Source organism: Aethalodelphis obliquidens, unplaced genomic scaffold (genome assembly GCF_003676395.1).
Source record: "Aethalodelphis obliquidens isolate GAN/ISIS:26980383/991018 unplaced genomic scaffold, ASM367639v1 scaffold37, whole genome shotgun sequence".
NCBI lineage: Eukaryota > Metazoa > Chordata > Mammalia > Artiodactyla > Delphinidae > Aethalodelphis > Aethalodelphis obliquidens.
This window is the reverse complement of record NW_020837981.1, coordinates 10,972,407-10,988,772: the sequence shown is the minus strand read 5'-3', so window position 1 is coordinate 10,988,772 and position 16,366 is coordinate 10,972,407. Positions and strand designations below refer to the sequence as shown.

At 38.2% G+C, this 16,366-nt stretch overlaps 1 protein-coding gene across 3 annotated transcripts in view; it reads left to right on the top strand.

Annotated features, from left to right (window-relative positions):
* The window catches only part of VCL (vinculin), a 101,527-nt gene that overhangs the window by 46,000 nt on the left and 39,161 nt on the right, over positions 1 to 16,366 (top strand). For 2 of the 3 annotated variants that reach the window (XM_027129808.1, XM_027129810.1), the window contains exons 3-6: positions 9,249 to 9,399; positions 9,580 to 9,688; positions 12,547 to 12,669; positions 14,078 to 14,238. In XM_027129808.1, the coding sequence (XP_026985609.1) occupies positions 9,249 to 9,399; positions 9,580 to 9,688; positions 12,547 to 12,669; positions 14,078 to 14,238 (544 nt within the window). Of the gene's footprint in view, positions 1 to 3,393; positions 3,400 to 9,248; positions 9,400 to 9,579; positions 9,689 to 12,546; positions 12,670 to 14,077; positions 14,239 to 16,366 lie in introns of those variants that run through there. The other variant, XM_027129809.1, reaches the window with a different exon arrangement.

Genomic DNA, 16,366 nt, shown 5'->3' with positions numbered 1-16,366 from the left:
AAGCAGAGTGTTTGAGGGCCTGCCCCTTACCCCCAACCCCTGGCCTCTCACCCAGGCCTTATATTTATGAAGGGCCTGGACTTCAGTATTTTCTTCAAATGGTATACGTGTAGTCATAGAGGAAGAGAGGGATTCTTAAAAGAAGATGTTTATCGTGCAATTAAAATTATTCAATGTAACGACTTAAATATACCACCATGTTTATGACCTTGTTTTGGCATTTCTTCATTTTTAAATATGATGGGCTTCTCAAACTTGGAAGTAATCTGGGCCTTTCTTGATCTCTCAGAGACCCTGCCCAGTTGGGAAGGGAAGGAGAGTCTCAACATGGGTTAAGAAGACAGCAGGAATAGCCCGGCCAGTCGATTTTGCCTGCCAGATAATTATGCCAGGGCCAGCCTGGTTGGAAATGGACATGCTGGGTGCCATGGCCACAGTGGCGGAAAGCCTCACCCACCAGCTGACTGTGTTCTTTCTTCCTCCCACCTGTTTCCTTCCTATCTACCAAGTGTTGTCTGTGCTTTTTGTGATTGGATATGCTTATGGTCTGACCAGCTCTCTCTCTTGAAAGGACAGGTCCCAAGATGTAAACACCTGCTTCCTTGGATGTGCTCCAGGGTAATCTGACTTCCATGATGTCAGATTTTCAGGTGTTCTGCTCCATAGCACTGCAGTCTTTAGTAAGCAGAATGCATTTTTTGTGATAGTGTTTATAATCTAAATGGCTATACTGTCTAAGGTCAGGTTTTATTAAAACAGTGAATTTGGTATGGGGTAGTTTCCACCCCACCCCCCAACATGTTTTTTGGGGGTGGGGTGAAAGTTTAACTTGTTGAATGTTTTAGAGAGCTTTTTGATTTAAAGTTATACAGCAGTATATGTCTAAATAGGCCCATCAGACTCTCTCCTTTAAGGAGGCATGCCTTGTTTCATTGCACTTAACTTTATTGTGCTTTGCAGATACTGCATTTTTCACAAATTGAAGGTTTGTAGGAACCCTACACTGTCAGATGATGGTTAGCATTTTTTAGCAATAAAGTATTTTAAAATTAAGGTATATACATTGTTTTCCTTAGGCATAATGCTATTGCATTCTTAATAGACTACAGTGGAGTGTAAACATAACTTTTATATATTTACAGTAGAGTGTAAACATAACTTTTATATGCATAACATTTATAGACTACAGTGGAGTGTAGACATAACTTTTATATGTGTTTATATGCACACAAAACATTTGTGTGTCTCACTTTATTGTGATATTTGCTTTATTTCTGTGGGCTGGAACCAAACCCTCAGTATCTCCAAGGTCTGCCTGTATTATTTTGTCCAAAGCTGTCTCTCTCCCTTCCTCATCTAAATCAGTGAGCTGGGATATGATAACTGATTTTTTTTTTTTTTGCGGTATGCGGGCCTCTCACTGTTGTGGCCTCTCCCGTTGCGGAGCACAGGCTCCGGACGTGCAGGCCCAGCGGCCATGGCTCACGGGCCCAGCTGCTCCATGGCATGTGGGATCCTCCCGGACCAGGGCACGAACCCGCGTCCCCTGTATTGGCAGGCGGACTCTCAACCACTGCGCCACTAGGGAAGCCCATGATAACTGATTTTGACAGAAGCCGATTGAGATTGTTTGGCTTCAGGGTGAGGAAGTTACCTGTCCTTTGTGATAGTGAACTGCCCTCCCTAGTCAAACCAGGTCTATTGCAAATACATGTTATTGTTCACAGAAAGGACTCTTGACTGTGTGTGTGCATGCATGTGTTCGTGTGTGTGTGTGTGTGTGTGTGTGTGTGTGTGTGTGTGTGAGAGAGAGAGAGAGAGAGAGAGGGAGGAGAGAGGTGGGGGGAGCGGAGAGAATGTTATTCCATTGGAAAAACAACTCAGAGATGCTATGAGGAGAATCATCATTATAAGTAGTACTGAACTTCTGAGGGCAGAAGCAGTGTTGTCTTCACCTTCTCTATCACAACTGTCCTAATCTCTTAGGTAAAAATGACTACTTCCACTTTTGTGTCCCCTCAGCATGTGCTGGGCATACTTTTAAATACTAATTTGTATTTGTTTATATGTATGTCTTGTCCTACCAAGGTGGTAACCCCTTAAAAGTAGGGACTTAAAAAAAGTCTAGGGAGTTCCCTGGTGGTCCAGTGGTTAGGACTCGGCACTTTCACTGCTGTGGGCCTGGGTTCAATCCCTGGTTGGGGAACTAAGAGATCCTGCCAGCCGCACAGTGTGCCCACCCCCACCCCCTGCAAATCTAGTTCTAGGACTTGTGTAGCAAGTAGTAGGTCTTCAGTATGTTAAATGAACAAATTTATGAAAAAATTAAACTAAAGGAATTTAAGATTCTCACTTCTGGATGCAGTCTAGAAGAACCTTTAAAAATGTCTTGTGGCAATGAATCTTTATGATCTCTAGATCTGTTATCCTTTTATTTTTCTTAAATAAAAAATTCAGCATAAGTTAAAGCGTCTTGATTAGTGATAATTGAAATCACATGGAACTGAGTAGTTTGGAACCTTTCCATCTCTTAAATTGTGTGGGTTTATATCATGTAGTAATTCTGTGAAGAATGGATTAGAGGGTTATGAGTGGGTCCTGTGAGGCTGTCATTGGTCCATTGATCTAAAGCATAAGAGCTTCCTATTAATTTAGGTTGAAGACTCAGAGGCAGAGAGAAGCCTTAAAATGTGCTAGTTGATTGATTTAAAGTAGCTAAATCAATATTATTAGTATATAGTCAAGATCTATAATTATTTAGGAAATGGACCTTATCCCTACTGTCATCCTCTAAAATGCTTTTTAAAAATTCAGATTTGTATTAAAAAGTAGAAGATCTCTTTAAGTCAGGCAGCTTGAATGTTTAAATAAAATCTCATTTTCCACAGACAAGACAGACTCTTTCCTGTTTCTGCCTACTGGTTAGTCATGGTGGGATTTGTTTGGCTTTATGAATGCCATTAAATTTTAATGTACAGATCAGATGTCTCATTGTAGGTAAAAGGAAAGGGTGTAGTGTCTGTTTTGGCCCTATCATTTTACCACACAAGGGAACCATTAGTGGAGAATCAAATTGATTCCTGTAAAGCTTTTCCATTTCATCTTTTTTTTTTCTTCTTTCCTTTCTCCATGATGGTTATTCCTTTCATTTATTTTTTGCTTTTTCCAAATTTGAAACACTTGTGCAGTAACTGTATCCTTTCAAATAGGTGTAGTTGCATTCTGTGGTGCTTATGTTTGTTTGCTATAATTTCATCAAGGTTCATGTTACCTGGAAATAAAATTAAGTTTGTGACCTTTTAAAGTTAATGATTTCTATGGCCAGATGGTTTCATGATCTCCTGTACTTGGTGAAAATCCATTCATTCATTCAATAAATGTTTATTGAGCATTTATTATGTGTCAGGGATTCTACTCTGTGAATATAGGATATATAGGGTCCTTGACCTTGCTGAACTTACATTCTTGTGGGAGATAGCAAAAACAAAACTGGGAGGGTTTATGTCTCATGGGAGCACATAAGAAAGGTACTTATAGACTTATAGGATGGTTTCATGAAGGAACAGTCATTTAAAAATGGTACCTAAAAGAATGAGTAGGGGTTAGTCAAGCAAAAGAGGGGGGAGAGAGAGAGAGAGAGAGAGAGAGAGAGAGAGAGAGGTTTCAGCTAGAGGGAATGGCTGTAAAAAAATATCTTGAAGCATGAGGCCAGTGCTCTTTAATAAGTGGCTGACATCCCTAAAAGACTTTCGAAACACTTGAATATTTTTGAATACCTTGGATATTTTAAAGTTTTCATTTAAATATTTTTAAATCATAAGTTTAGTTGCAAAGCATGTGTTTTCTGCCCTGTTGTGTGTTATATACACATCTTAAATATGTTTCTCTGTAAATTTAGCTCATTTAATTTGTGGAAAACATCTGCCACAGTCCTTCGCAAAACCAGTTCTCATTGTCTAACTAGTCAGCAGAATCAGATTTACTTTTTATTAACTTTGTGTTTTAAAAAAGTTCTTGCTTTTAGTCAGTCAGTTATCTTTTAAAGATTTAAACAATAAGAAAAAATGTGTTTATATATTGATGCACATATTTACCATTTTGTGCTCTTCATTTGTTTCTGTAAATCCAAACTTCTATCTGGTATAATTTTCTTTCTTCCTGAAGGACTTCCTTTAAACTTTCTTATAGCTCAGATCTGCTGGGTGATGAATTCTTTTAACCCTTACATACTGAAAAAGTCTTTATTTTGCCCTAATTTTTGAAATATTTTCTTTGGGTCTACTCAAAGTTCTTCAGTACTTTGCTCTACTGTTCTCTGGGTTGCATTGTTTCCAGTGAGAAGTCTGTTGTTACTCTTATCTTTGTTCCTCTGTAATATAAAGTGTCTCATTTTTCTCTGGCTGCTTTTAATATTTTCTCTTCATTATTGGTTTTAAGTACCTTCATTATGATGTACCTTGTTGTAATTCCCTTGGTATTTTTTGTGCTTGGGTTTTATTGAGCTTTTTGGACTTGGGGCTTTAATTAAGTTTAATTAAGTTTTAATTAAGTTTATAAAAATTGTGGCCATTATTTCTTCAAATATTATTTTCTGTCCCCTTTTCTGTCCTTTGGGGACTTCAATTGCACACATATTAGGCTGCTTGGAGCTGTGCCACAGCTCACTGATGCTCTGTTCATTTTCTTTTAAGTTTTGTTTTCTCCCATTTTAGGTAATTTTCATTGCTAGCACTTCAGTTTCAATAATCTTCTTCATGCAATATCTTATCTGTTAGTAATCTATCCAGTGTATTTTTGTATCTCTAGTTGTTCTATTTCCATATTTTTTATATCTTTCATTTATCTACTCAGTCTTTCCTTTAGCTTTTGAACACATAGAATACAGTTATAGGAACTATTTTAATGTTCTTGTCTACTAATTCTGTCCTCTGTGTCACTTCTGGGTTGGTTTTGAATGATTGTTTTTTCCTCTTTGTTATGGGTGGTATTTTCATGCCTTTTTGTATGCCTGGTAAATTTCAGTTGGATGCCAGTGTCATATTACTCTTGTAACAAACACAATATAAATGTTTTATCTTACAGTTCTGGAGGTCTGAAGCCCAGAATGAGTTAGCAGAGTTGTGTTTCTTCTGGAGATTCTAGGAATGGATCCATTTCTTTGCCTTTTCCAGCCACTAGAAGCTGTCTGAATTCCTTGGCTTATAGCCCACATCACTCCAACCTCTGCTTCTGTTACATGTCTTTCTGGTTCTGTTGTCAAATTATAGTGAGGTAATACCTTCAATGTGCTGATAAAATAATTGTCAACCAGAATTCTGTACTACTGAAGTAATCTTTGAAGGATGAGGACAAAGTAGGCATTTTCAAACAAACCAAAATGGATACATTTTGTCACCAGCAGACTTACTAGAGGAAGTGCTAAAGAATGTCCTTCAGACAATAGTCAGATGATTCCAGGTATAATGCCTGAGATACAAGAGGGAATGATTAGCCAACATATTGGACAGTTTGTTGGTAAATATAAACAAACTTTGACTTATACAATAATGTAATGCCTAACAAGATTTAAAAGTTGAAAGTAAAAGATACAGGGCTTCCCTGGTGGCGCAGTGGTTGGGAGTCCGCCTGCCGATGCAGGGGATGTGGGTTTGTGCCCCGGTCCGGGAAGATCCCACATGCTACGGAGCGGCTGGGCCCGTGAGCCATGGCCACTGAGCCTGCGCGTCTGGAGCCTGTGCTCCGCAACGGGAGAGGCCACAACAGTGAGAGGCCCGCGTACCGCAAAAAAAAAAAAAAAAGATACAGCATTTTGTACCTGAAAACAATAACATAAACATGAAACAAAACTTGAAAACAATAGCATAAAGGTCAGGAAAGGGGTGATTGGGAATTAAGTATGTTAAGATCATTCTGTTGTTTGGGGAGGAAGTACAATTATTGACTCATTTTATTTATTTATTTTTAAAGTTAATTTATTTTTGGCTGCGTTGGGTCTTTGTTGCTGTGCATGGGCTTTCTCTAGTTGCGGCGTGTGGGCTTCTCATTGTGGTGGCTTCTCTTGTTGTGGAGCACAGGCTCTAGGTGTGTGGGATTCAGTAGTTGTGGCACGCGAACTCTAGAGCGTAGGCTCAGTAGTCATGGTGCATGGGCTTAGCTGCTCCACGGCATGTGGGATCTTCCCAGACCAGGGCTCAAACCCGTGTCCCCTGCATTGGCAGGCAGGGTCTTAACCACTGTGCCACCAACGAAGTCCTTATTGACTCATTTTAGATTGTTACCATGCCAAGTATGCATGCTAAACTATTTAATGAACCACAAAATAATAAAACATAAAGTATATGACCTATAAAATAGTAAAGGGAATAGAAAAATATAGAAAAAGACTCTCAATCCGCCCCCCCAATATATCAATAATAATAAATTTAAATGAGCTAAGTTATTAAGTTAAAAGTTGCTAACCTGGATTAAAACTGTGTACTTATATGTATATATGTAGTTATAAAGACACATCTAAAATATAAGGATACTGAGAGTTAGAAAGTTATATACCAGTCAAATAAAATAGTCAAAGAAAGCTGGTTTACAATATTAATATCAGCAACAAACATTATTGGAGATATAAAGAGGTATCACATAATGATAAATAGGTTCAGATTACAAGAAGGATATAATAATTGTAAATTTATATGTACCTAATAAGTTAGCCTCAATATATAAAAAACAAAAACAGCTGCAAGGGGATATGGACAAATCTGTTGTTATGGTGCAAGATTTTATCACTCAGTAATTGATAGATAAAACAGACCAAAAGAATCAGCCAGGATATAGAAGATTTGAACAGCACAATTAACAAGCTTGAGCTGATGGAATATGTGAAATATTTCACCTAAAAATTAGAGCAAACTCATTCTTTTCAAGCACACAGAAAATTATACCCTTTAAAATTACTAATTGTATATTATATAACTTTCACCTCAAACTATATCGAAATCAATTTTGGTCTATCATATTGGTAAAGATACATAAGTCTGATTATACATTGAGTTGTTGAATCTGTGAGGAAACAGATCCACTGTGTCATCCACTGTGGTGGGAGTGTAAATTGATAACTTCTGTGGATGGCAATATGGCAACGTTTGTCAAAATTATTAATGTCCATACCTATGACTCAGCAGTTCCATTTCTAGATAGTATCCTACAGATATACACATTTAAAAATGATATTTATTGGGCTTCCCTGGTGGCTCTGTGGTTGGGAGTCTGCCTGCTGATGCAGGGGACATGGGTTCGTGCCCCGGTCCGGGAGGATCCCACATGCCGCGGAGCGGCTGGGCCCGTGAGCCATGGACGCTGAGCCTGCGCGTCCGGAGCCTGTGCTCCGCAACGGGAGAGGCCACAACAGTGAGAGACCCGCGTACCAAAAAAAAAAAAAAAAAAAAAGATATTTATTGGGAATTCCCTGGTGGTCCAGTGGTTAGGACTTGGGGGCTTTCACTGCCGGGGCCCGGGTTCAATCCCTGGTCGGGAAACTAAGATCCCACAAACTATGCAGCACGGCCAAAAAAAAAAAATGTTTATTCAAGGTGATTCATTGCAGCATGCTAATAAATTAGGGACTAGTTATGTAGCTGTATAAAACAATGAGGAGGCTCTTTAGGTACTTCTACTAGAACATCACCAAGTTAAATTAAGTGAAAAAATCAGAATGCAGAGAGTATGCATAGTATGATCCTATTCGTGTAAAAATGGTGGAAGCCTATGTTTTTGTTTCTTTGTGCATAAAGTGTCTTTATTTTGAAGAATACAGAGGAAACACATAACATTGGCTGCAAGTAGATGGAATTTGAATGCCTAGGAGATAGTGGAGGGAAGAAAAATTTTCACTGTATGCCTCAGGGTTTTATATATGTGTATATGATTTTGTCATATGTATGGGTATATATATATATATATATGTTATGTAATTTCAAATTAAATTTTAATTTTAATTTAAAAATTTAAAAGGAACAGAAAATAACCAGTCATCTAAGACTGATCAAAAGCCACGCCAGTGAGCTCTTGCTCTTTGCTGATATTTATTATGTGCTGCCTTATGGCTCTGAAGTTTGTGAATTACCAAAGTATGCTTCTTGAGAGTTAGAATAGTGTTTTTTGCATCTTTATATACATACCTATAGTGTCCATAGCCCAATGCTTTTTATGTAGTTGAAATTAGTATGTTGGTTTAATTCTATTTTTTAACAAGACTGTGTTATACTTGTTGAGTTTTTATATTATTTCATTTGATATAACTTGCTGTGAAGTGGGCTTTTATTTGCATGGGACATTTTCTGTGTTTCCAAATAAGAATGTGTAATTTTGGCTAAATATTTTAACTTAAAGTAATTTGTTGCATGTAAGTCACTCAGTGATAACATAATGGATTTACTGAATGTGAGGAAATGATCTGTTAGGTCCTTTTCAACTCTGTACAGAAGAATAATTGAATGAATGAATACATTTTAGTAGTACAAGAGGGTCAAGGAGAATACTTGCTTTATGCATTTCGGGTTCCTTTTTTAAATGACCCCCCCCCCCCGAAAAAAAGACACCTTTGGCTGATCGGGTCATCTGTGTTATTAAACTATATTATATTAAACTATTACTAACTGATTCAGTTATTAATGCCAGTGACATTTTAATTAACAGCATAGTTTTATAGGGTTGTTTTCAAACTGTCCAGTTTGTCAAACAAATCCATTTGGCTAGATGAAAGAAAAATTTATGCATTACCTCATACTTTTGCTTTGTGTTTCCTCCTATTTCTTTGGTTTGTCTGATTATTAAATTTCGCTTAACACAGTGCTTTGGTATTTCATTTCCGATGTTGAATCTGAAACTGTTGTCAGGGATATCAGTTCTTTGTGTAAGTGTCTTTTAATGGCAGTGTATGTAGGGTGAATAGGAAGGAAACAAAGGAGTTACAGAGATACAACAACCTAAAGTAAAAGGTCCAAAACTTTTTCTCATTATTTTTTGTTGCCAGGAAATAATGAAGAACAAGGGCTTAGTGCAGTGAATGAAAGAATGTGCTGCCCTTAATGTAAATTTTAAAAGCTGGAAACTTAGGTTCTATTATAAATTGGTCTTGGCTATTTTCCATATAGGAAAAAAATGTGAATTTATGTCCATTTACATTCTTTGCATTTGCATGTGATATTCTTCTGCTTGGTTCTGCCAGTGAGTTAACTCCATGTTCCTCCCCACAGGGTGGAGAATGCTTGCACCAAGCTTGTCCAGGCAGCCCAGATGCTTCAGTCAGACCCTTACTCAGTGCCTGCTCGAGATTATCTAATTGATGGATCAAGGGGCATCCTCTCCGGCACATCAGACCTGCTCCTCACCTTCGACGAGGCTGAGGTAGACAACCTGAGGCCCATGCAGACCTCTTCCAGACAAAAAGCCCAGCCTTAAAAGATAATAATGGAGGATTGAGGATTGTTTAGGATGACAAAATGTTGACTAGCTACACATCTGAATGACTGTGTTTTTTACTTATCGTTTACTCAATTGACTGAATACTATGAAATATATTTTCAGGTTCGTAAAATTATTAGAGTTTGCAAAGGAATTTTGGAATATCTTACAGTGGCAGAGGTGGTGGAAACTATGGAAGATTTGGTCACTTACACAAAGAATCTTGGACCAGGTTAGTCATATCCTACTTTTATAGCAGAATTTTTTATGGATTGTCCATGTTTGATCAAGAGGAAAGGGGTACTCCTCCCTACTTTTTTTGTGGAAGATAGGTAATGATGCATTGAACTTTTAGTTGTCTCTACTCTGTTGATGGAGCTGACTCTGTGCTTCTACTGAAGAGATATCATTGTCTCTGAAAGCTGAATCTGCTTTCTACAGATCCTGGCCCTGTCTAATGAACTAAACTAGACATTGCAAATGTTGCTGGAGAATGTAGGAAATAATTTCCTATTACTGCAGTGCTTAAGGCCACCCTGAATCCTGACCTCTTCATTCCACATTATACAGCATTCCTTCACTGTCTGCCAGCTGGCCTGTAGCTCTGTGTGACCTCTTAGCTTGCTAATTAGCCTGCCTACTATTATGGATTCATGCCGTTGCCCAAGCCTGCATAATATAATCAGACCTAGAAGGAGAGAAGAACTTCTGTGGCTAAATCTCTGATTGTGTAGTCATCTGAGAATTCAGTATTCAAAATACATGAACAGATACCAGCTTTTGGTGTTATAGACATATAACATGAACTTGAGGCTCCTTAAAGTATGAATTAGACCAATGACAAGACATATCAGATGTTTAATTTGTTAGTATTAAGAATCACATATTATCTTATAAAATTCTTTTGTCTTACATAAAATGTATTTCCTTGAGGTTTCAGTGCAGTCATCCTGTAAACTTAAGGCAGTTTAGAATTTCTCTGAGCTGTCATTGAAAATCGCTGGGAAATGGCTTTAGAGCAGTACCCTTTAAACTTTCTCCTAGCACTGTGAAGAAATTTTATTTCTTCAAATGAAATCTTATGCAGATGAATTGGGAGATTGGGATTGACATATATATACTACTATGTATAAAGTAGATAACTAATGAGAACCTACTGTATGGCACAGGGAACTCGGTGCTCTCTGGTGACCTAAATGGGAAGAAAATCCAAAAAAGAGGGGATATATGCAGAAACTGACACAGCAGTGTAAAGCAACTATACTCAAATTAAAAAATAAAATAGACAAGCAACAAGGATATATTGTATAGCAGGGAATTACAGCCATTACCTTGTAATAACTTTTAATGGAGTATAATCTGTAAAATACTGAATCACTATGCTGTATACCTGAAACTAATATTGTAAATGAGCTATACTTCAATAAAAAAATCTAATGAAATAATGAAAAAATAAATCTTTGCAGAATCCCAACATATAAAAGACAGAAATGGAGCTACTCTGCATGAAGCAGAGGCAGCCCCACCCTTTCCATCTCCCTCTGGGTGCCCCTTGACGATCTGTGAACCTGCTTAAGAAGTTCTAAGAGCAGTTGGAAAACCAAAGTGTTAGAGAATCACATAGTACCCTTGAATAATAACCAAAGTAGCAAAAAGTGCTAGCATGCTAACTCCAAAACACCAGATGCTTTCAAATGCTGTCATCACCATAATTATTATTATTATTTTTAAAATTTATTGTATTTATTTATTTTTGGCTGCATTGCTGTGCGTGAGCTCTTAGTTGCGGCGAGCGGGGCTACTCTTTGTTGCGGTGGGCAGGCTTCTCACTGCAGTGGTTTCTCTTGTTGCGTAGCTCGGGCTCTAGGGGCGCGGGCTTCAGCAGTTGTGGCACACGAGCTCCAGAGCGCCGTCTCAGTAGTTGTGACACATGGACTTTGTTGATCGTGACATGTGGGATCTTCCCAGACCAGGGATCGAGCCCATGTCCTCTGCATTGGCAGGCAGATTCTTAACCACTGTGCCACCAGGGAAGCTCCCATAATTATTTTTATTTGTTTCTAATTATAAAAGTGATACATCCTTATTTTGGATAAGTTGGAAAGTACAGAAAAATTTAAAGATGAAAACAAAACACATTATTGTAATTCTTAAGATTTTTTTCAGCCGCTAGTTTCTTAGCCCAGGCACACCTTGCTTCACTTTCTTGTGCTTCACACATAACTGCGTTCTTACAAATTGAAGGTTTGTGGCAACCCTGTCTCAAGCAAGTCTATTGGTGCCATTTTTCCAATAGCATTTGTTCACTTCATGTCTCTGTGCCCCATTTTGGTAATTCTCACAATATTTCAAATTTTTTTCATTATTATATTGTTATGGTGATCTGTGATCACTGATCTTTGATGTTACCACTGAAAAGATTATGATTCATTGAAGGCTTAGATGATAGTTGGCATTTTTTAGCATAAAGTATTTTTAAATTAAGGTATGTACATTGTTTTTTTAGACATAGTGCTATTTCATACTTAATAGACTACAGTATAGTGTAGACATAACTTTTATATGCACTGGGAAACCAGAACATGCCTGTGACTCGTTTTATTATGATATTCACTTTATTGCAGTGGTCTGGAACTGAATCCGCAGTATCTTTGAGGTGTGCCTGTACTAGGCTCACATGAGATTCTTATACACATAGGTTCAGTGGCCAGGTACATGGCATGAAAGCTGGTATGGTAGCCAGGCAAAGTATTTTTCCCCCCACTTGTGAATTTTTTTTCAAATGTATATTTACTAATTGCAACATTTAAAAAATATTTGTGAATGTATTTATGTCAAATGTGTGAAAATTATGTCACATTTAGGATTTAATAAATTGCTTTTAATGAGAAGAATAAAGTTGCATTAATTTAGAACTGTCCTGAAAAATTCTATATCATAAATGCTAGAGTTGAGTGATAGTATCTGTTGTTTAAATAAGTGGACACTCAGTTTGGACTTTCACAGTAATTCATAATGGATTTAGGCTCAGAAAGCCAGACTCTGGATTGTTTCATGGCTCACTCTGCACAATTTATTCCCTGTGCCCAGGAATGACTAAGATGGCCAAGATGATTGATGAGAGGCAGCAGGAACTGACTCACCAGGAGCACCGAGTGATGTTGGTGAACTCAATGAACACCGTGAAAGAGTTGCTGCCAGTTCTCATTTCAGGTATTTTCTGTCTGTACTTTATCTTACAGAAAAAAAACATGTTAACATGTTCTAAACTCTGGTGTTTATTTTCTTTTGCTGTTTAGTTGCATGTCTTTCAGCCTGAGTAAAAATGCAGCTGATTAGCTAAGAACCAGTATTTATCTTCTCTAATGCTCTCCTTCTCTTGCTTTTTGTTTGAAATTGCTCTCCTGTTGCCTCATACTGTTCTCTTGAAGTTCTAACAGGCCCTTTTCTCCTCTAGAAACTCTAGTTTTGGATGTATGGATTTTGACACCTTTATTTGTACTCAGAAAAAACAATTAGGAGCTGGAATGGATATTATAGAGCACTGTATAGTAAGGAAGTGAACCCACAGCCCTTTCCTAGAAGATATTTAACTCTTCTCTACGTTGAAGAGCAGGTGGTGTACACCAACTAGGACCACGTTCCCATTGGGCAGAGCCCAGAAATGCAAACATGGTGGCTGCTCTCTCAACTAGCAAAAGGGAGTTGCACTTGTTGAGTGTCTAGTATGTACCAGACATCTCATGGTTTATGTAAATTATCTTTGTCAAGTTGTGAGTTAGTTGGTTTAAGTCTCAGAGGGCAGCTTTATTTTCAGAATTTTATAAGGCATGTCACTGTAATCGCCAGCTACTGCCTCCCTGCTTTGTAATTTCAAGTAGTAGCTAAAATAGGAGATGTGAGTGTAAGAGTTCAGAAAGCCCTTACATGAACTAGAAAACAAAAATTTGTAAATAGCGCCTTATAATCTTCTCAAAACTATGTTTTTGAGACCAACTGTTCCATATGGCAGAAAGGTTGTTGGGAAGAATCTTTCTAATCTGGGTAACTCAGTAAAGCATTGATTAATCTTTGTTTTTATAATTTTAGTTAATTTATAAGAAGATATTCTCTTCTCTAGTGTTTCGTTATTATTTTCTTCTTCACTTTTAGGGGTTAGATAGTCCCTGCTATATGTTAAGATAAATCATGGAAGATAAACTCAACACTTCGGGATCTTCCACTAGGATTGGGTCAAGCGGCATTCTTTGGTTACAGTTTTACTGACTGTTTTTATCTCGTCACATTAGGTTTGTGTTTGATGGGGCCAGTGTTAGGGCTGGGATGATAATTCATTTAGAAGGATAGTGGATATCTTGTGACTGTGGATCTTCAGTATATGCATGTTAAATTAGTTTTCTGATCATGATGTGGTGAAGTTTTGTACCTTGAGCTTTCTTAACAGTGAAGGTTGCTGATACTGGAACTTTAATGGCAGACTTGCAGTGTTTGTTTTCATATTCTTTTTTAAGACCTTAGAAGCCCAAAACATATTCACAGTGTGGAACATCTTGTGTGAATATTGTAATACAGCAAGATTAAATTCCAGGCTTAGTTTCTGATCTTTTGTTTATTTTTACAGCTATGAAGATTTTTGTAACAACTAAAAACTCAAAAAACCAAGGAATTGAAGAAGCTTTGAAAAATCGTAATTTTACTGTAGAAAAGATGAGCGCTGAAATTAATGAGATCATTCGTGTATTACAACTCACTTCTTGGGACGAAGATGCCTGGGCCAGCAAGGTAAGTGTTATTGGGGGAGAAATAAGCAAAATCCCCAATTTTCCCTTCCTGGGGATGTGATTGTCTCACATTTTTTCTTGTAATTGTGTGTAGCATAGGACTACTTAGATATTATGAAAGTATTTTCTTCTTTACTTTTGTAAAATAAAGGGTTATGGGTTACTTCCTGCTTTTGCACTTTTCCTTTGCTCTGAGGTAGAACAAACAAATAGGTATGCAGGGTGAATGTTGGTTGAAAGCTAGGATGTAGCTTTTCCTTCAAGCTGGAGTCTCATGGATTGGGCTGGTGGAGGAATTCTGGTGTTGTGTATACTCCCCTGGGTGGGAGCCCTGCCTTTCATGTGGGTGGTTGTTGCTAGGTGACTAAGTAAGATACAGAATATGCCTATGACTGAATTTTATGGAAAACTTTTCTTAACCAATTTTTGACCCAGAGAAATCTACAAAGGAAACTCTTGACATTTCTAGGTGTGTCCCTTCATCATTCTGTTTTCCTTAAAGAGAGCTTAACTGAAATATTAGTTTTCACGTTTGTCAGTTAGTTTGAGGGGTCCCTTTACCCTTGGTCTAGAATTTCCTCTTGAATTCCAGAAGGGTTGGTGGATTCCGCCTAGAGCCCAGCAGCGGTGGTTTGAGGTGCTGCTGCTCTGGTCTGCTTCTTGTCTAGTGATTGGGAACAGAGACACTTGGGTTTACACTTCCCTTGTAGGAGCCCAAGATGCAGGCAGTGGGGGGAACACATTGTCTCCAGGATCCAGCTTCCCCCACCGTGTGGACCCAAATGCTATCTCCAGGGCCACCCAGCAGGCTGGTGGCAGACTACAGAGGGGATATTGTAGTATGATTTCCACTGGGTGCCCAGTAGGGCTCTGTTTGTCCTCCAGGACACCTATAAGGTAAGGTCGAAGCTGGGGCTAAAATCAACAGTCTCTCTTTGTTGACCAGAAAGTTAAACTAAGAGTGGAGGAGAAATTAGTCAGATTGTCTTAACTATGGATTTGTTTTCAGAGGCATGAAGTTCTCGAACAAGTTCTAAGACTGTATTTTAAATCCATATTGTAAAATCATGTAACGTCTTTGATATTTTACTTAATTTTGCTTTTGCATATTTGATAACTTTCACTTCCCTGTTATGACTTCTTTATGCATCTTTTTTTTTGTTCTCTTGTTTGTTTTATTCTTTTTCTCACGTTTAGAAGGTAAGCTTTCTCTTGCCCTCTAGTTTCTTTTTTGCTTAAAAAGAGAAAAAGCATGTCTGTGAGGTTTTCTTGTGCTGTGTGCCGTGCCTCATTCCGTGTGCCGGTGTGTAACACTGTGCTTGAATATGCGTCAGAATTTGACTTAATACGGGACTCTGGGGCTGTGCTGGGCAGACTGTTTGGCTCATGTGGAGCTGTTTCTTTGGGGAAAGCAAAAGGAAAGACATTACTATGGGATGTCAGGCTTTCTATATTTGGTGGGTGCTTTCCTCTCTTTGAGCAGTCTCCTGGGAACTGTTTTGATCTGGTCGTTCCCACTGACTTCACTTGAGGGGCAGATTTCCCCAGGTAGCTGGGTGACCCCTAAGTTACCAGTGGACCTTGCTCTTAGGAAAGGAAACTTCCAGCTGTTGCTATCTCGTATTTGCCTCTCCTACCAGTTTCCTTTGCAGGCTCTGGAATTTGACTTTTGGAGATGCATCATTGAGGTTTTAAGCCATAATGAAAATGGGTAGGCTAGAGAGTCTAGATGGGGCACCTGTCCTTCACAATAATCCTAGCATTAAAAATCAAAAGGAAAAAAGTCAGGTGTACCTAAAGTTTTTCCTAACTTCAGTACCTGGCTCACTGCATGTTCTGCTATCTAAGCTGTGAATCAGCTGTTGTTCTCCATGATCTCATGTTCCTCTAATCTAATCTCTTTCCTTATTCTCTTCTCTTTGCTTCTAGCAGATGAGAAATAGTAAAAAAGAAAAGTGGGCCTTGCAACCTTAATGTTTCTCTATTTTTGGAAGGGAAAAGTCATCCATCAATTAGTAACTAAGTGTGACTGAGCTTTATTTTGTGCAAGTGCCGAGAGCTGCTTCTTTAAAAACCAAAACCAAAACCAAAACCAAAACCAAAACCGTGGTCAGTTGAGTTTTTCAGGA